The 19,555-nt window shown below is 53.0% G+C and overlaps 8 protein-coding genes across 8 annotated transcripts; 5 read left to right on the top strand and 3 right to left on the bottom strand.

Annotated features, from left to right (window-relative positions):
* Positions 1-1,124: 1,124 nt before the first annotated feature.
* On the top strand, positions 1,125-3,372 carry J4E83_002069 (uncharacterized protein; the record flags this gene model as incomplete). The annotated part of the gene is made up of 4 exons (XM_049329021.1): positions 1,125-1,596; positions 1,649-2,044; positions 2,093-3,225; positions 3,280-3,372. 4 exons carry the CDS (start codon positions 1,125-1,127, stop codon positions 3,370-3,372), a joined length of 2,094 nt encoding a protein of 697 aa, XP_049191993.1.
* Positions 3,373-3,776: 404 nt separating this feature from the next.
* J4E83_002068 (uncharacterized protein) lies at positions 3,777-4,856 on the bottom strand (the record flags this gene model as incomplete). The annotated part of the gene is made up of 2 exons (XM_049329020.1): positions 3,777-4,637; positions 4,692-4,856. 2 exons carry the CDS (start codon positions 4,854-4,856, stop codon positions 3,777-3,779), a joined length of 1,026 nt encoding a protein of 341 aa, XP_049191992.1.
* Positions 4,857-5,112: 256 nt separating this feature from the next.
* Positions 5,113-5,792, top strand: RPS11A (ribosomal 40S subunit protein S11A; the record flags this gene model as incomplete). The annotated part of the gene is made up of 4 exons (XM_049329019.1): positions 5,113-5,129; positions 5,182-5,212; positions 5,271-5,475; positions 5,566-5,792. 4 exons carry the CDS (start codon positions 5,113-5,115, stop codon positions 5,790-5,792), a joined length of 480 nt encoding a protein of 159 aa, XP_049191991.1.
* A 423-nt stretch (positions 5,793-6,215) lies between these two features.
* Positions 6,216-6,731, bottom strand: J4E83_002066 (uncharacterized protein; the record flags this gene model as incomplete). Its single annotated transcript, XM_049329018.1, has 2 exons — positions 6,216-6,590; positions 6,669-6,731. The coding sequence occupies 2 exons, from the start codon at positions 6,729-6,731 to the stop codon at positions 6,216-6,218; spliced, it is 438 nt and encodes a 145-aa protein (XP_049191990.1).
* Positions 6,732-9,592: 2,861 nt separating this feature from the next.
* On the top strand, positions 9,593-10,510 carry J4E83_002065 (uncharacterized protein; the record flags this gene model as incomplete). The annotated part of the gene is made up of 4 exons (XM_049329017.1): positions 9,593-9,595; positions 9,753-9,935; positions 9,985-10,103; positions 10,162-10,510. 4 exons carry the CDS (start codon positions 9,593-9,595, stop codon positions 10,508-10,510), a joined length of 654 nt encoding a protein of 217 aa, XP_049191989.1.
* A 1,731-nt stretch (positions 10,511-12,241) lies between these two features.
* On the top strand, positions 12,242-13,696 carry J4E83_002064 (uncharacterized protein; the record flags this gene model as incomplete). Its single annotated transcript, XM_049329016.1, has 1 exon — positions 12,242-13,696. One exon carries the CDS (start codon positions 12,242-12,244, stop codon positions 13,694-13,696), a length of 1,455 nt encoding a protein of 484 aa, XP_049191988.1.
* Positions 13,697-14,316: 620 nt separating this feature from the next.
* On the bottom strand, positions 14,317-16,549 carry J4E83_002063 (uncharacterized protein; the record flags this gene model as incomplete). The annotated part of the gene is made up of 5 exons (XM_049329015.1): positions 14,317-14,424; positions 14,506-14,817; positions 15,167-15,757; positions 15,819-16,049; positions 16,262-16,549. 5 exons carry the CDS (start codon positions 16,547-16,549, stop codon positions 14,317-14,319), a joined length of 1,530 nt encoding a protein of 509 aa, XP_049191987.1.
* Positions 16,550-17,802: 1,253 nt separating this feature from the next.
* Positions 17,803-19,264, top strand: J4E83_002062 (uncharacterized protein; the record flags this gene model as incomplete). Its single annotated transcript, XM_049329014.1, has 3 exons — positions 17,803-18,750; positions 18,799-19,007; positions 19,066-19,264. 3 exons carry the CDS (start codon positions 17,803-17,805, stop codon positions 19,262-19,264), a joined length of 1,356 nt encoding a protein of 451 aa, XP_049191986.1.
* Between the last annotated feature and the right edge of the window lie 291 nt (positions 19,265-19,555).

The following is a 19,555-nucleotide window of genomic DNA, read 5'->3' as shown; positions in this document are numbered from 1 at the left end:
AGGCCACTATAGCTGAGATGCTATTGTAGGAGCCCGCATGAGAGGTCAAATTCAACTGAAATGGGGAACGTAGGGGGCAACGCGCGACCCCGGAGAAAATCATGGCAAACACAGAACTACTTACCGGCACCGGTCGTCCCTTCTTTACGACTGGAAGTCAGCAGACCTCTTGAGTGGTGAATGACCAGATCATGGCCCGCCACGCTGAGATCTAGAGTTGCCGCCGGCTCATCGATGAAACCAAGAGACTGAGAAGGAATATCTTGCGAAAAGACAACGAAGGCTTCTGCGTGATTTGATGAGTAACCTATCGATGATGACTTGTTTGCAGTCTTGCGACATGTTCCACATTGGGCGTACGCGAGAGCGAATCGCAACGACACAGCGATATGTTGAGCCGAGGACCAGCATGAGGGTGTGATTCGATGAGTACATTTGTGTACTCCAGGGCGTTTTACACACCTTCTTCAGGGTCCAGGATGGGCCCCGTTGCCAGAATCTCCGTGAGACTCCGCATCTTGGCAACGCTCAGGCGACAGCGGCCTGCGATTATCCGCTCGATCCTTGCACCTGCGTTAAGGTTGGCAACGGAGCGAAAGCGTCAAAAGGAGACAGCTGCGCGTCTTGGAAGAGTCTCCGGATTCCTTGGCCAGCTGCAGGCCGACTCCACTGCGTCTCACGACGACGTGAGGTCGAGCAGGTTTCCAACGCGAAGAATACGTCGACAGGGCACGACGGCGGGAGGCTGAGACGACCTGGCAGACCTTGCGATGTGTGCTGCGCTGTCGATCTTCAGTCGCATCTCGTTCGACAGAAAAGAAGTGGAGCAGCGGCTGGCCCCAGGTGCCCAGAGCTTGCGGTGGCTGAGTGAGGTCATCAAGAAGCTCGGCCACCCCAGCCAGGTCGTCGATTTAGCGACCGGGAAAGCATAACAAGCGCATAAGCTCCCAACACACCAACTTCATCACATCCGCCGTTCCCCGCTGGCGACGACACACGCTCCATATACCCTCTCGCTGCTTTTTGCACTTTTTGTGATACCCTTTGCCCTATACCCATACACATACCCACCCCCATCACACACGGTCGTCACTCTGGACAGCGCCCACCCCAGAGCCGCCAAGATGCCGCAAGACCTCAAGAAGCTGATGCCCCAGGCCAAGAACCACCGGGCGGGGCCCTACACGTGCGAAGCTGCGAATGCAGAGAAGATCGAGGGCGAGACGGTGCCGCGTCGTAACCTGGCCGCGAAAGACGGTCTGGTACTGAAGCCCCACGACAACGTAGAGACATTGTACGACGTGCTGCGACACGCAGCCGCCAAGTACGGCAATGCAAAGGCAGTCGGTGCGCGTCGCATCGTCAACATACATGAGGAGACCAAGAAGGTCAAGAAGATGGTCGATGGCAAGGAGCAGGAGGTCGACAAGAAGTGGCAGTACTTCGAGCTCAGCCCGTACAAGTACAAGAGCTTCGTCGAGTTTGAGAAGATGGCGCTCGCAGTAGGCTCGGGCCTGAAGTCGCTGGGCTTCAACCCGCAAGACAGGCTCCACCTGTTCGCCGCCACGAGCATGCAATGGCTGGCGTCCGCACACGGTAAGCAGTCGCGTGTATCCATACAAGAACCAGTAACTCATCATGCTTGCAGGTGCCATCTCCCAATCCATGGCCATTGTTACCGCATACGACACGCTGGGAGAAGAGGGTCTCAGGCATTCCATGCTTCAGACCAACGCAAAGGTCATGTTCACCGACCCTGAGCTGCTACCCAAGCTCGTCAACCCAATGAAGGAGGCCAAGGACGTCCAGGTCGTCGTGTACTGCACCAAGAACGACCCCAAGCAGAAGGACATTGATACCCTTACCCAGGCGCACCCGCACTTGAAGGTTATGAGCTTCGACGAGCTGGTCAAGTTGGGCGAGGAGAGCCCTGCGGAGCCTATCCCGCCCAAGGCCGACGATCTGGCCTGCATCATGTACACGTCTGGATCTACAGGCACCCCCAAGGGAGTCATGATCAAGCACCGCAACGTCATCGCTGCTAGTAAGTCTCCTGCTGCAAACACCCAAACAAAGTACTGACCTCTTCCAGTTGCTGGTGTCGATGTTATTGTAGGCAAGTACCTCGGACCGGGCGACGTTCTCATCACCTACCTCCCCGCCGCGCATATCCTCGAGTTCGTATTCGAGAACGCCGTGCTCTACTGGGGTGGTACCATGGGTTACGGAACCATCAGGACGCTCTCGGACCAGTCCGTGCGCAACTGCGCTGGTGATATCCGTGAGCTGAAGCCAACGGTCATGGTCGGTGTACCGCAGGTGTGGGAGACCATCAAGAAGGGCATCGTCAACAAGGTTGAGGCGGGAGGCGCTGTCAAGAGCAACATGTTCTGGGGAGCCTTCGCCGCCAAGGGCTTCCTCCTTGGTTCTGGACTGCCAGGTAGTGGTATTCTCGATGCCATTGTCTTCAACAAGGTCAAGGAAGCCACCGGAGGTAGACTTCGAATCTGCTTGAACGGTGGTGGACCCATCTCAAAGGAGACGCAGCGCTTCATCTCCATTGCCATCACACCCATGATCAGCGGATACGGTCTGACCGAAACCTGCGCCATGGGTGCGCTTATGGACCCCTTGGCCTGGAACGAGCACGCCCTCGGTGAGATGCCTGCTTCAATCGAGATGAAGCTTGTCGACTTCGCGGATGCCGGCTACTTCTCCACCAACAACCCGCCTCAGGGAGAAATCTGGATCCGTGGCGGTGGTGTTGTAGACGGTTACCTGGACATGCCCGAGGAGACCAAGGAGGCCTTCACCGACGACGGATGGTTCAAGACTGGTGACGTTGGAGAGTTCAACGCCAACGGTGAAGTCCGCATCATTGACCGCAAGAAGAACTTGGTCAAGACACTCGCTGGAGAGTACATTGCGCTCGAGAAGCTCGAGTCTGTCTACCGCTCCGCACCCATTGTCGCAAACATCTGCGTCTACGCTGCGGAAGATCGCCAGAAGCCTGTCGCGATCATCGTGCCCACCGAACCGCAACTGAAGAAGATCGCCGCCGCAGAGGGTGTCCAGGGTGACCACCTCGAGGAACTTGTTCACGACAAGAAGATCAATTCTGCTGTGCTCAAGCAATTGCAGCAGGCTGGCCAAAAGGGCGGTCTGGCTGGATTCGAGATGATTGAGGGTGTTGTGCTAGCAGACGAGGAGTGGACACCACAGAACGTAAGTATCTTTGTGACATGGAAGAAAGTCTACAAAGTGCTGACATTACAACAGGGCCTCACCACTGCCGCACAGAAGCTCAACCGTAAAGGTATCTTGAAGCAGTACCAGAAGGAAGTTGACCAGGCCTACGGCAAGTCGTCTTAAAGACGTGTTGTCAGAAGCAAACAGTTGAAGGACATTTCACGTGATCCTTGAACAACATGCTTGGCATCGTTGCAAATTTCCTATGACTATATGAATTGAGTTGGCGGAATATCCTCTTCCTTAGTATGGAGAAAGCTATGTAGTTATATCCTTGTTGCTATAGCACGGCGCAGGGGTCCTAGTTAAATGCTTATTCTGTGAGAATCTTGATCCCAGAAATTTGTCTCTTTACATATTGATAGATCGCGAAAAAGGTATTCCCTTGCGCATTTAGACATTACATCGACGTGCAGTGGTGCTCGACGAAAGCACCCACTCCCATGCTGCTCCGCAGCGTCTCACATGGTTGAGATACGAGTTGACTGGTTATGTGGTTGAGAAGACAGGTCCACCAAGCGGATAGCTTACTGCTTCTTAGCGTCCCTCTCAGCCTTTCGCAGGGCACGCTTCCGGATGCTCTCGTGCATGCCCCTGTTCACCTTGACAACAGTATCCGAGCGCTCACCCAAGAAGCGCGAAAGGAACCAGTGCATGAGTCCGTGGCTCCAGTACGGTGTGCTCGTGAAAGCTACGCCTTGTGCACCTCCACTCCTTCCAATCTTGCTTAGTGTAGCGTTTACGAATTGCTTGGGGTTCGGAACGAGTGCAGACGTCTTGCGGATCTTGGACATGGCCGTGGTGACGAGGTGAGACTGGACACATTGGACGTATACGCCGTGGGGCTCGAGTTCGGAAGCCAGCGCGGTGGACCATTGTTGTAGGAAAGCCTTGCTGCCGGAGTAGGTCGCGAGGAGAGGTGTAGGGAAGAAGCCGCCAAAGGAGGCCATGGTGAGGACGAGTCCACGCTTGCGAGACACCATCCCGGGGGTGACGAGCTGTGTGACACGGAGAGTAGCCATGCAGTTGATCATGATGATGTCGTTCATCTCCTGCTTGGGTGTCTCGACGAATGGTACTGGAATGCTGTGGCTCAAGCCAACATTGTTGACTAGTATGCTGACGTCGAGACCGTCAATGAGCTTCTTCATATTGTTGTAGTCGGCATCTTTGTTCTGCGCAAAGTCCATAGCCAGCGTCTTGACGGCGATCTTAGGGCCATACTTGGACGTGATGTCGGCGGAGAGGGAGTCGAGCTTCGATTGCGTACGCGAAACGAGGATGAGGTTGTAACCCTTGGCCGCGAGGGAGAGGGCGAACTCCTTGCCAATGCCGTCAGAGGCACCAGTTATGAGGGCCCAGGTGCCGCGGGGTCCGAATGTGCTGAGCTGGTGGGGGTTAGAGATATCCGGGAGGAGTCAAGAATGCTTGGAGGGGCATACAGATTTACCTGGCAGCACAAACAAGCTGAGAAGAACTCGAATAGTGCTAATGACAGGTGCTGCGAAAGATGCAACGCCTACGAGCAGGAAGCCATAGACAGCAGCCTGCACGAACGAGTTGCTTGCGTCGATGTGAACACCGAACGGCTCGAGTATGCCTGCCATGGAGAGCAAATATGGGAGCGGCCAGAGATTGGGTTGGTAAAGCTAAGGAGCAGTTGCAAGCGGATGCAGCATTGAAGTTCGCACACTCCGTTAGCCCTCGCGACAATCTCGCGGCTTCGCTCTGGGCCCTGCCGAGGCTGGCCACTAGGGTCGCGCTAGTCCTCGGCACCGGAGGAACCTTTCTCCACACAAGCGATCGAATATTGCGATCCTAGAGCAACACCGAAAGCTCGACAATACCACCCGACCCGCAACCATGGCGACCGAACTCACGTACGTTGTGCGATACTGCGAATACTCTCGACAAATACTGATTGCGAAATAGTGTCCAGTCGGAGCGCGCTTTCCAGAAGCAGGTACTACACGCCCATTTCGCGAGCCCCCAGCACATCCGATACTAATGCGATGCGATAGCCTCACATCTTCCTCAACCACAAGGTCGGTGGACCCCGCAAGAACACCCGCGCCAGGAGATGGTACAAGGACGTTGGTCTGGGCTTCCGTACGCCCAAGACCGCCATTGAGGGTACCTACATCGACAAGAAGTGCCCATTCACCGGCATGGTCTCCATCCGTGGCCGTATCCTTACCGGAACTGTCATGTCCACCAAGATGCACCGTACGTGTTAGCCCAATCCTCGGAGCGCGCACACCAGGCCGCAACAGGAATATCAGAAAGAAATGGGCAACAAGAACTAACAGAATGCAGGCACCTTGATTATCCGCCGTGAATACCTTCACTTCATCCCCAAGTACTCCCGTTACGAGAAGCGCCACAAGAACCTCGCCGCACACGTCTCCCCCGCTTTCCGTGTCGAGCCCGGTGACCAGGTCGTCGTTGGCCAGTGCAGGCCCCTCTCCAAGACCGTCCGCTTCAACGTCCTCCGTGTCCTCCCCCGAAAGGGAAAGGCTGCTAAGCAGTTCAACAAGTTCTAAGTGCATAGAAAAGGGATGGTGTAACGGTTCATGATCAGCAACGGAAAGAAACTTGGTTGAGGCGGAGTGTGACGGCTTTCGATATAGTCGTCAAAATTCGGCATCAAGGATTGAGGTATCGGAGTCCCATGGGCCATGTATGTTTCTTCAGCTACGATCAATGAAAGTCCTCGAGTGGTCAAACAAGCCCCGAGGCGGGTCAAAAGTCCATTGCTGTTCATGCTGCAGCGTGATGGATCTTGGTACATGTGTTTGCATTGGGAGCCCTGGCGATTAGTGTCTGCATAACATCACGTCTTCCTGTACTATGACATGTCCCTGGTTCAAGTTGTGAGAAGAGACACCTAATGAACGCGTCTTTGTACACATTAACATTACATCACTACCTCCATTTCGATACCCAATACTCCCCAGCCCCCCACGCTAGGCCTTGACGTAGAAATCCCACTGCATCCACATCCAGATCAAACTTGAAGTTGCGACTATCACCGGTCCAGCCAATGGTTTGCCCCATCTTGTAGTTCCATACACAAACCATTCACTCATGAAGTGTCCCCAGGCTATAGCATAAGTCCACAAAGCCAATTGATAGAAGCTCGGATTGTTGATGTTGTATGCGGCGTAAAGTCGAACCATGCCCGTCAAGAAAGTCCATGTTCCGAATGTGCGCGACGAGAGAGCGGTTACGTGTTTCGGCGTGGTAGGGGGCGGATCAATTGCTGTAGGGTTGTAGACGCGCGAAGTGAAGGAGAGCGTGGCGTAGCATTGGAGGCTGTTGCCAACAGAGACTATGGCGACCTGTAAGAATTGTTAGTTTGTGTTACGATGAGAGACTGCATGGAAATGACAATCGCAAGCGCGGAGAACAGGACATACAAATAGAAGCCATTTGGGCAGTAAGCCTTCCGCTTGAGGAAGATAGGATTGTAGCGCGTCCATAATGGCGAGCAATTGGTTGCTTGGTCAGTGAGTAGAGTCGTCGACGCGTGCGCACGTCGAGTGTTGTATTTGGCAAATGTTCGGCCTTCTGTAGAACCAGCGGCATCTAAGGGTCTTGGCCTGTGCTCGTGGCGGAGGTATGCCTGGAATCATACCTCTGCCCATGGCATAGACCTATTACAACAGCATAACAGGAAACGCAGCTTATACCTTTAGCGTCTGATTATAACTGACATTTTTGGTGCAAGGGCGATGATCGTAGACGTGATGATGAGGTGGATGTTCCTAAGAGGCTAACCAAAGGTGTACGACGTGCCTCCCATGTTAGGTCAGCTGTGTGACAGTAGCTGAATACAACGAGGTCACCAGAAGCAGTAACGACGCGAGATAAGACCATGCACTGCAAAGTCATTCAAATTTCTCTCCAAAAGACAAGGGTGCCCGACACCAGATGGCACTGAGTGAGATATGTTATCGATAAGGCACCTTGAGAAAATGGCGCTGTTGATCATTCAATATGTTTCATCTCAGACCACAATGTCTATTGTCAATGACTACATTTCTCATGCATGTTCAACTTGCTGCAGCTGACCATGCGCATCTCGTTACAAAGCGGTCCGAACGACAATGACGTTGAAGATGACGCGAGCCACCCTCTTACTGGAGCCGCTGACAGGGACGAAGAAGCCCATCTGTTGACAAGAGAAGAGATGGACTTCGAAGACAACGCGTTGCCTGCGCGTAGTGGCCGACGTACTTTCCTTCGCTTCTTGCGCGGTCCAGAGCCACCTCGCATTCAGTCCATTCAGCCAGTCTTCCCAGCCATCCAAGCGTATCCGGCCCAATGGACGGAAGCACACGGGTTCAATAAACCCATCTGGCTCTTTGCTGTGCTACTGCTATGGCTTGTTATATTTGTGTGGTTTCTCACTGCACAACTACCGCTCCGCGATGGGGATGGCAATAGCGTGATCAACCTCGATTGCGTAGACACGCTCTGGAAACGAAAGAACGAATGCGGAATCGATGGGATCGATTGCCGCCCTTTCAGCAACCATTCATTCGCCTTCCGGTGTCCAGCGAAGTGCGGCGACGTGCAGATCTTGAATCCGCACATTGTTGGACCTCTCGAAGTAAACTACCGACCGCTTGTCATCGGTACGGGATTTTACCGTGGAGACAGTTTCATCTGCGGATCCGCGATCCATGCTGGCATTGTGGATGGCCGGAAAGGTGGTAAGGAACTGCCCGTACGAACTGTGTGTAAGACATATACTGACATGTTATCTTCATCCTCGTAGGCTCTGGTCGGATTACTCTCGTTGGTGAGCATGACAGTTTCGCCAGTACTAAGCGACACGGCATCGAATCCTTGCCTTTCGATTCGTACTTCCCGCTTGCCTTTTCCGTAGGCTATGACGATAGCTTCCACTCCGCTTCCGACCCTCGGTCAGCCTTGCTTCCTGTTTCGCTCCTCGTCACTGCTGCGCTTGCTATCTTCACCACGTCACCCAAGATCTTCTTTGCGATCTTCAGCCTTGTTTTTGCCCACGTGAGCTTTGTTTCCGACCCACCGTCGGCGTCCTCCCGAAACACTACTGTTCTTCCAGATCATCTGTCCATGTTCGCGAAGCGACTTTTGCCGGCAATGTTTGTGGCCGTTGTCATATACTCCACTACCGTGAAGAGGTCATTACTTGGCATGACTGCTCATTTTGAGAAAGCACTCTTCTGGCTTGGCGGTGGATGGGTCGGAGCACTTTCAAACTATACTTTTGATTGGATACCGATATCTCGACTTACCTCGCACGATCTGGAACAACAACCCGGGGCAAAGCTAGCCTTGGCAATCATCGTTCTGGTGCTGGTGGTCATTATTGTAGGGCAAGTATATTTCTTCTGGCTCGAAGGCCGCCTGCTCCGCTACCTCAGCTTGTATGCACTTTTCATTCTTGGAATCATTGTCTGCTTGACTATCCCAGGCGTAAATCTAAGGATCCACCATTACATCCTCGCGATATTATTGCTGCCGGGCACGAGTCTGCAAACACGACCGTCTTTACTGTACCAAGGCATTCTGTTGGGTCTTTTCGTCAATGGAATAGCGCGCTGGGACTTTGACTCTGTCTTGCAGACTTCTGCTGCACTTCGCGCTGATGCGAAGTTTAACTCCGTGGTTCCCAAGATAGCGGACGTCACCGTCAATTTTGGTACCGAGGCGCTGGTCGCGACATTTCGGTATGAAGCACCCCCGGTCGGGATTGACGGCATAAGTATCTTAGTAAATGATGTTGAGCGGGACCGCGCGTTCTACGATGATGGGCTAGGTGGAGCTTCTTTTGAGTGGCGCAGGCCACTTGATAGTGGAATCAACGAGTACTTCCGGTGGGCTTATGTAAGAGATGGGAGAACTTTGGATTATACCAGGCCAGGTACATTATCTGGCAACGGCACGTGGATTCTCGGAGAGCCGGTGGAGAAGATATGAGTGCAGCTGGCTGCACGGTTGCAATTATAAGGATACATCGCGTCTAGGCTCATGTGCCTGGGGTGTGGTGGAGGCCCACGAGGTTCGTTGATTGGAGAATATGAGCTTTTACGATCACAAGAACATGTCAGGGTCTGGTCGTTGTTATCGCTCACATCCGAAGACCTGTCATTTGCTGTAGGCGACACCGGACCATGGTATCAGTTCCAAATACCCCACACTATTCGTCACGAAGCCCGCATCACTATTAGCTTCAACCACAAGACAGATACGGTCTGAGGCTTCTCCGTAGCCCATATCTCTTCATCCAACCCTTTTCTCTTCCGGCTCATACTCACTCATCCATTCCTTCCAATCCTCACCACCATTCAAGATGGTAAGTCACAGTTGTTCAGTTCTGCAGCCATACCGCACATTTTCCGTTCAAATCAGAGTTTCAATCTCCTGGACAAGCCGCGATACAAGATCTGTATCCAAGCAGCGAGTTCGGCGCTACATGCGCGATTCCATGAGCTATACTGACCATGCCACAGCACTATACACTCATCGCTTCGACGGCTGCACTTTCTGCACTGGTTCCGCGCCAGATGCGAAACTGCCCCGCTATACCTACATGCCCTCGCTGGAACGGTTGCGTATCTACTTCCACCAACGGTGCTGTATTCCAGCTCACCTGTGCGACCGACTACAACGGCCCCATCATCGACTCCGCCCAGGTACGTTAGAATCCAGAGGAAGACCAGAATACTATTCACACCTTTAAAGGCCGATGTATTCGTCGACTGCGCAGATGCTTGCTCTCGACACAAGGATTGCGTCGCATTCAACATGAAGGGAAGCTTCTGCTACCTTCTGGGCAACCCCAAGGGTACTGCCCGGCCAGCGTAAGTTTGTCTCTAACACGTCCATCTATTGCCAACAACTTTCCAACTCATCCTGCAGAACCAACGTGTCCACCGGCAATCAGCTCAAGGGCCCGACCATCGCAGAGCCCGCGCCTGGCTCCTCGACATGTACCGACGTCATCGACTGCCCTACCGATGACAAGTGCAGGTACACCACTGCGAACCAGAAGCCGTTCATTGCACAGTGCAACTGGGACTACTATGGTGGCGACATTGCCTACAAGTCAACCGAGTCCATGACCAAGTGTGTGGACGTGTGTTCTGTTACCACAGGATGCGTTGCCGTTACTTGGTTTGACCAGAACTGCTACCTCAAGAACAACAACACCAACATGATCTACAACAACAATGTTGATAGTAAGCCATTTGTGCAATCGCGAGTTTGATCTCCGGGCTAACGCATGTTTAGGTGTTCATCTTGAAAACTAGGCTTCTCATCTCTGAGACAAGCTGGATGCCATCAACGGTGCACATCATCACTGGATCTGTCACCACCATGTCGTGGTGTTGAAGTGGACGTATATGGGGTTTTTCAGGCCAGAATGTTGCATGAAATGCCGCATATCGGCCCGTAGGCTGTTGCTCCAATCGAGCATTCAATATCACGAATAACCCCTCGTTTCAGTTTCACCTTGCGAAAGTAGTTTCGATGATTGCGTAATTCTTTTGTATTGCGTACACGAGCTAGCTTCACACATCTTCCTCTAGTGGCGCGCCTCGCTTACGGTACCTACCTATGCTTGACCGGCAACACAGCCCGAACTTGGCATGGTAGGCTGTGTTCGACACCAACCAACAAAACCCAGCTATTTTCCCCTTGAGTCGATCTTCGAAATAGTCGAGGAATTGCGGGGTGATCATCAGGCTGAGACGTCAAGTGCACAGATACGGGACCTGCGTTGAAGGTACGCGCCACGATAAGGCGACCCATGTGTTGATCAACTTTCTCTTTTGCGCCTTGCTACGTAGAGGTACTTATAGTGAGAAGACATCTACTCAACCTCGCATCTCATTTTTTTAGTATTGATATATTGCTTTCCCGAGATCCTTCCACAGCTTCAGCTACGCGTTACCAAAGTACCTCTAAACATGGGCGTCCTAGCATCTTTCACTCGTCCTAAAAGTCCAATTTGGCAAGGACCTCAACGCTTCCATCACGATGTCTTTCTCGTAAAGGCATTTATTCTTTTTGTCTTTATCATCATCGTCATATCCCACAATGCTTCCTTCAAGTACGGATTTAACGATCGCGACAACGACCCCCGTTGGCAAAGCTATGCGTAAGTCACAGCACATGGTCTTCCCACTTACGATCGTTTCAAGAGCCACACCGATCGAACAAAGCGCATACTAACTGGGTATCTAGAAATGATTGGTTCTTCCGCACAGGGTTCGCAATGATCCCAGATACCATTTACACCATCTTTAGCCTCGTGGCTATACCCTCTTCAGCCTCCGCACCAAATTTGTTCCATCCCATCCTTACTCTCACTGTATCTTTGGTCATGGTGTGTCTTTATGGGGCCATCTGCTTTTTACACACGCTCATCATCTACAATGATGAGAGTAACACCTACAACAAGTCGTATTGGGATAGCCTTGGATACGCTGAGGTGGGATTCCAGGGGTTACTAGGCCTTTTACATGCGGGAATGGCTCTACTGAGTTGCATCGCTGTGCATCAGTGGAGGAGGTCGAAGAAGGGTAAGGGGGCTGGTTATACTGCGGATGTGGAGTTGACGCCTTCGACCAAGGATGGTAGGGCCAGTGGTTTGAGTTAGATGGTCAGGTAGAAGAAGAGGGGACATTGTTTGATGTGCTTGCTGTTAGCGGGTTTCGCGGGTTGATCGCGCCGGCACCATCAAAGGGAACGAAAATGAGTAATAATGAGGGGAACTTAGACTACATATATTTATGTAGAGCAATAATGTATAATGCGTCCCAGTTTCTGCAATGTCAAAGAGACTTCAAAGTGGGAGTGGATGACGCCTTATCTCCATGATCGCCGTTGATAGCACCCCACTAACGCTATGGTGACTCAACCAACCACAACTCATATAAAACACACGACATCTGCAAGAGCGCCAATGTAGCCTGTTCAGCTGTACTCTATTCCGATGGCACTCCAAAGCCTTCTTGTTGGCGCGATAGCAGCTCATCCCATGACAACCTTGTTCTTCACGCCTTTCCTGCTTGTATTGATCCGATCAGTATATCGCATCTACTTTCACCCTCTCTCCCGCATTCCTGGACCCATTCTACCTAAGCTGACCAGCATCTTTCTTCACTACCACGCCTACATCGGAGACGAAGCAAGCACTATCCACAAACTCCACGAACAATACGGCCCGTATGTCCGAGTCTCACCGAATGAAGTCGATATAAGCGACGCGGATGCTATACCCGCAATCTACGTATCTAAAGGAGGCTTTCCGAAAGCGGCGTGCTACGCAAATTTCGACATTGATGGCCACAAGACTATTTTCTCGACCATCGATACAGACTACAGGAGCCCAAGAGCGAAAGCTGTGGTCCCGCTATTCTCAACAAAAGCATTGAGAGAAAATGAGAGAGCGATTTGGGGATGTGTCGATCGCATGGTGGAGCGATTGAGGGACGAAGCCATGACAAAGCGGCCTGTCAACGTGCTCAACTTGACGCGAAGCCTGGCTGTGGACGCAGTATCTACGCACCTGTTCCGGGAGAATTACGATGGGGTCAGCGAACGTGGTCCAGTGCTCAGCGTGAGCGCGTTCGTGGACGCATTTGTCGCTGTCGGTCGCTTCTTCTACCTCCCAAATCTCGCTTTCACGTGGCTGGAATGGGCCGTTGCCAAATGGTTGCCTGATCCAGAGACTGATGATAGCATGATGCTTGTTGATAAGTTCATCGGCACACTAGTGGCGAACACCTCCGAGAAGTCAACGACATACCCCGGGCGTCTACTCGCTGCGGGACTCAGCGACTCCGAAGTTAGGGCACAGTGCAAAGATCTCATCTTCGCAGGAACAGACTCTACGGGGATGAACTTGGCAACGATCATGCGCAATCTGGCGTTGTACCCAGATATGTATGAGAGATTAAGGGAAGAGGTCAAGAACAACATTGCCCTTGGTCCAGATGCACAGGACGTTCAAGCGCTACCCTATCTCAACGCTATTGTCAAAGAAGGCCTCCGAATCAGCATGGCAAATCCTACGCGCTTGCCTCATACCGTCCCTGCCGGAGGTTGGAATTTCAAAAACACCTACTTCCCAGCTGGTTCCATTGTCGGTTGCTCAGCCTATGAGCTGCACTTCAACCCGGACATCTTTCCCTCACCAAGAAGCTTCCAGCCTGAAAGATGGCTGAACCCAACAGAAGCTATGTCGAAATACTGGTTCGCATTCGGCGTAGGGAGCAGAGCGTGCATCGCCAGAAACTTGGCAACCATGGAATTACAATTCGCGACGGAGAGGCTAGGCAGAAGTGGGGTTCTTGATGGTGCAAGTGTAGTACAGAATGATGTCGAGATCTACGAGTGGTTCAATTCGAAAGTCAAGGGCGAGAGAATTGACTTGGTCTGGGGTTGAGTGAGATGGCTCTCCAATCCCCTTGACTAGATGAAGTTTCGACTTAGGAAAAGGGCATGAATTACAAAAATGAGAACAAGGGATGTACACTTGTATCGTATGTCCGGTTTGTATGCGTCCTGGGAGCTTTTATGACAGGCATTCTGCCAGGTCTTATGTCACCCAGTGCCGATTGTAAGTGTATTGGTCAATTGCATGCACGCTTCCAATGTAGGACAGTGTCACCGAAGCTATCATGAGTCGAGTGAGCGGTCTCTCTGAAAACGACTGATCATCGCGGACTCCATCCGAAAGTTGCGAAGCAAGTAGTGAGAACATGCGACGAGTGAGCATACATCAACAAGGAATCAAGTATCTCAAAAACTAAGAGGATGTAATGTATTCAGAAGAAGCTACAAACTACTAACGCGGAGCAACAAAGGGGAAGAGAAACAACAGGGGAAAGAACACAGCAGAAGTCAGCGCAAGCTCACACTAGCGTGAAACGGAGCGACGCGATCAACGAAGCGTGCAAAAAGACAGCAGAGCCAAAAGCGACAATACAGCTACCTCATCGGTTGGCGGCATCGCAGGATGGCTCGCTTCAGTCGGCACGAAGAGAAATGCCCGGCGGAATCGATTCAAGGACGGCACTTCTCGCCTTTCTCGAAGCACAACTCGACAACCTCGCGCGCGCCGTTGTGGAAGCACTTCTTCTTGATGCCGCAGGTGAACTGCCAGTCGCACATCTGGGAGGAGTTAGTCGACGGACCAGACCAATGAAGATGATGCAACATTGCAGGGGGTTGGTGGGCAAGGCAGTGACTTACGTTGCAAGACTCATCACCGGACTCGCACAGATAGCAATCCTCATCGGCAAAGGAAAAGTCTGGCCGGGTTCCGTTGGAGATTGCCGGCTGCAAATGGGTGGTCGTTGTGTTGGAAGTAGGGGCGTCATCGCCAGCGAGCACCAGAAGCATCGCGGCGGAGCCAAGGGAATCGCCGGAAGCCATGGACGTGTCGTATGCTTTCGACGCCTCGGCGTCCTCTAGGAGGCTTATGCAGATCTCCGCTTCGCTGAGAGGGTCTTTGCACAGGAAGTGCTCACAGCCTTGGTCTTCGTCGCAAGCGAAATCGCACCCCTGTTTGTAGCGGAGGTCAGTCAGAAGTTCTACGAGCATGCGACGGACTGGTGCTTCAACTTACATCGCATTCCGCGTTACCGTCGCAAGAGTCGCACATCGGCTTGGCGATAATGGTATCGCGGGGAGACATAGGCGCAGGGGTTTGGTTGGCACGAACTGATCTGGCTACGGTGTGGGTCGCGGTCGTGATCACAGTGACGGGAATCTCGAGCACGTGTGGTGAGCGCGAAGCAGTAACAGTTGGTGGCTGGAGCATGATGGTGGACGCTGGATCATGGTAGTGATAGGTGACAATGGAAGTTGTGCCTGGCTGCTGGTAGACGACAGTAGAAGCTGGGTTCTGTACGGTGACAATGGATGTGGTGCCTGGTTGCTGGTAGATTACGGTGGAAGCCGGCTTCTCCACAGTGACGGTATTAATCTGAATCTGAGGGGCTGCCACGACGACAGTGGTAGTCTGAACCCGAGGAGCTGTCATGACGACAGTGGTGGTCTGAACCTGAGGAGCTGTCACGACGACAGTGGTGATCTGTGGACGCTGAGCAACAACTGTCACAGTGCTTGTCTGTGGACGCTGAGAAATAACTGTCACGGTTTTGGTCTGTGGACGCTGAGTAACCACTGTCACAGTACTGGTTACTACAGGTATCGAAGTAGTGGTCGTAGTGCATGGGGAGCTCTGAGGAGCTACGACAACAGTAGTGGTACTGGTAAGAGGGGCGGACACGGTGACGGTGACGACTGGCGAGGACGTGGGGCCAACGACGGTCGAAATGACCACTGTCTCGGTGGTAGTTGTGGTCTCGCTGGGTCCGGAGGCAGAGACGTTGAAGCCCGGGGGCTGCCATTTGGAACGGACGCTCATGCACACCGTCATGTGAGTGGCTAAGTTGTTGCAAAGGTACTTGTCGCACTCTGCGCAGTCGGCGTGGCATTCCTGAGAAAAGATAAGTTAGCAAGCTGAGTACAGGCAAGAAACCTGGGACGAATTAACGTACTGGGCAAGTTTGGTCATTGCAAGGGAAGCATTCCGACTGCTTGAAGGCAGTGCGACGAGTAGGTGACTGATCATCGCCATCGTTGGAGACTAGCTCATCGCGAGGGGCCAGTCCAGTGTGCGTCGGGGGTCCGGCAGTACGAGCAAGCGTGACGGTAGTGGTGATGTCGGAAATCGACGCCTCAGAAGTAGGCATGGCGGTCACAGTGACGACAGAAGTGCTGATGGTGGTCTCGAGGATGGTGGCTGTCACTGTGTGATTGCGGATGACGTCGGCAAGCTCGGGTTGGATGTCGAAGCAGCCACGGGATTTCAAAAATGCGTCGTAACATTGGTAATGGTCACAGTCCCGACAATCGAAACTGTAAGACGTGCAATACTACCAGACAGAACGTCAGCAAAGATCATCCTATTCCGAAAGAAGAGGACATAAGGAAGACTTACGTCGCAAGGGTCCTCAGTTGAGCACTGCTTGCACGAGGCTTCCGACAGAGCAATGGTACGAGGAGACACTGAGTTGGTGTTGCCAACAGCCACGTCGCCTCCCTGGTAGTAGGAGCAGTAGTTGTTCTTGTCGCAGCCAATGTGCCAGTTTCCGTCCACGACGGGAGTGTGTTGGGCTGGGACAGCATCGACAGGGTCCTCAATGGAACTTGGCTTGACTGCCAGGCCGGCAGGCGTAGCGGCACTGAAGGCGATGAAGCCAGCGATGACACTGGTGGTGAGACGCATGGCGTAGGTCGTGGTTGGAGTAACCAAGCTCTGCCTGCGGAATGCGTTGATGGGGTGGGCTCAGGTATGGATGATGGATGGATGAGCTGGGTAGAAGAGTTGCTGGTAGAGTTGCTGGGCTGAGTTGCGATGTGAGAGAGAAATGGAGGATGGAGACCCGAGGACGGGATTATATACTCATGCACGTAGCTTGTAGACGGGCAGCAGCAGTGAGGTGCTGCTGCTTCATGGTGTGTTGATGTTTACTGTGGTTGTAGATGGAAGAAGGTGGAACATGCTGAACCTGACGACGACGCTACTCCAAAGACAGCAAGGCCGACTCCTACACGTGGTAGTCAGAGAAGTCTCGAGTCTCCTCGTTGGAGAAGCGGCCAGTGCCTTGATCTTGCGGCCTCTACTACATGCATCGATAGGCCAGGTACCCAAACATCGTCCGCGGGATGGGCATGCTGCAACAATAGTTGGAACGGCTAATACAAGTGCTGAAGGAGAAGTATTGTCCTTCGAGTGTGGCTGCATCCTCTACAGCCTATGTCCTGTTCATGTCGGGTAGTAGGCGTCGGCGGACGTGCTCCTTCGTGATGAGCGTGGTGTCAGCAGCTCGGAAAGAGCGTATGGGCAGCCTGGGAACTGCATGTAGCATGACACAGCCTTGGAAGGGGTGAATCGATGCACTACGAGCGTATGAGTGTGTCCATGTATTAAAGTCATGCTGCCTGGTTGCTGTGGGCTTGCGCTGCCATGTAAATGTTTTGGTAATGCTGAAGTCTTGTGGCACGCGATGGAAAGGATGACGTTCATTGAGTCTAATGGAGTGGAAGCTGGCCGGGAGTCGCGAGATGGCTGCAGCCAATCAGGCAAGGGGCTGACGTAGCGCGTCAAGCTCCGTGGGGAAGGCGCGACGGTGGGTCAACTGCGACTCCATAGCTACCAGCGACTGCGAAACGACGCATCCAGACCTGAGCGCCCTGTTGGTCATGATGGACCTCTCGACGCTTGGGCGTGCCCCTCAGTGGCTCTCGTCCGCTCCTTCACTTATGGTTCTGCTCCACGTTGAAGCGTTTCTGGCTACACAAACGCCTGCAAGCCCCGCGCAGCCCACTGCAGGCAACTGCGGCACCAACTTTACTTGAACCCTGATCTCGCCCGTATTCTCTCTCTAGTTTGCTGCCAATCCCGCTCGCAAGCCTCTCTACCTTGCATCTCCCTGCGCAGCTCATTCTACAAAACTCACGCGCGACCAACTGCCCGCCATGACCAACGACAAGGCTGCACCCGCCTTCATGGACCTCCCGCTCGAGGTGCGACACTCCATTTTCGAGCATGTGGCCGCGCGCGACGTCAAGCCTAAGAAGCTGCTCCGCTACTGGTTCGAGAAGAAAGAGGTCAAGGAACTCGTTGCCCAAGACGCCATTGACAACCCCAACGGTCCCACCCCGCGCGTCGTATACGCCAACGACTACGATGATTACGATGACGAGAGTGCTGTAAGCGACCACAACGGTGACGAGGACGATCAAGAAGAGAACGAAGATGCCGCGGAGGACAGCGAAAACGAGGACGAGGACGAAGACGAAGATGGAAATGACGAAGGAGCAGAGCAGGAAGATGGCAATGATGAGGATGAAGCTGAAGATGAGTCTGAGTCTGACTTGGACGGCGAAGATGAGGACGATGAGGTAGAAGGAGCTGTCGCCGGCGCGCACGATACCCAGTCGGCAACTGCTAGCGTCCACGTTCCAGCCCAAGCTACGGCTCAAGTTGACCCCGACCACCACTCCGAAGACGGGATGGCAGCGGAAGAACCTGGACAAGGACATGCCGGTGAGGGTGACAGCGAGGATGAGGGCGACAACGGCGAAGAGACCGAGGGTGCCCAGCTACACAATGACGAAGAGGCCGAAGGCGATAGCGAGGGCGACGAAGATCTGACTGATGACGGCGGCAACGCTGCTGCTACAGTCGTTGCAGCTCAGCATCCTCCTCCCCCAGCACCCGTATTCCGACCCCATAACAAGTGGCGCCACATACCGAACTTCATGCGCATCACTCACTGTCCTCCGCCGGTCCAGCTCCTGCTGGCCTCCCGCCAGCTGAACAACGAGGCAAAGAACTGGTTCTACGATGTAGCTGTTCTACGTATCGACGCCACTGGTAGCTTCGCCCACACGTCTTTCTTCGAAGAGGCAAGTCATTTTCCTGTGTGAATTAACGTGTGACATTTACTGACTTCGTACACCAATGTTCAGGCTTTCAGCCAGATCACCGACGCTGCCTTTTCTCCTATGGAGAACATTCGAAAGGTTAATATAACTTTCGTTTGGGATTCAGCCTGGATCCGCGCCGACACTACCGACTCCATCGAGGCCATCTTCCCTGCCCTTCTTCGCCAGCGCTCCAATTTCGTATTCGAGATCCTGTTGAAGGCGCCAGACTTGCGAGAGGTCGTCATTCATTGGTAAGTCAGCCCAAGGTTCGATTTACTTTCGAACAATCACTAACGTTGCGCTCCTAAGGCACGACTCCATTCAAGACGACGAGAGCGCTAACCTCATGCTCGACAATCTTGCACCCTTCCATACATTGGGCGCTACCGTCAACATCATCGAGCACTACATCGCGGCGGACGCCAAGCCCAAAAAGCGTAGTATCGCTGGCAAGCGTCGCGTCGAGTTCCATAACATACTTGACATGGGTCTTGATCGGCTCTTCTAAGATGCGATGCTTGGCACCGTCGTACGGCGAAAACTCGGTTATAATCTCGTATTTCTGAAGAAGGCAGCCATATGTGGATGTGATCGAGGATAGCTTTCCTTTTCCATGAACTTTCGCCCCAACAAGCCGGGACTTTACGTCCTAGTGCCTTAGCCTGCACATGCCATCGACTCTTGCGGTTACCGTGCATCGATCCATGGTTCCGAATGCGCAGTGTTAGTGGGCTGCAGGGTTCAAGTATCCGAAAGTAGGCCTTCGGAAATTCCAAGATACCTCATTACACTCTTTCAC

This window comes from Alternaria metachromatica, assembly GCF_023757995.1.
Source record: "Alternaria metachromatica strain BMP 0045 chromosome Unknown scaffold_3, whole genome shotgun sequence".
Classification (NCBI taxonomy): Eukaryota; Fungi; Ascomycota; class Dothideomycetes; order Pleosporales; family Pleosporaceae; genus Alternaria; species Alternaria metachromatica.
Note: the sequence above shows the minus strand (reverse complement) of the source record. Positions and strands in the feature narration are given on the sequence as shown.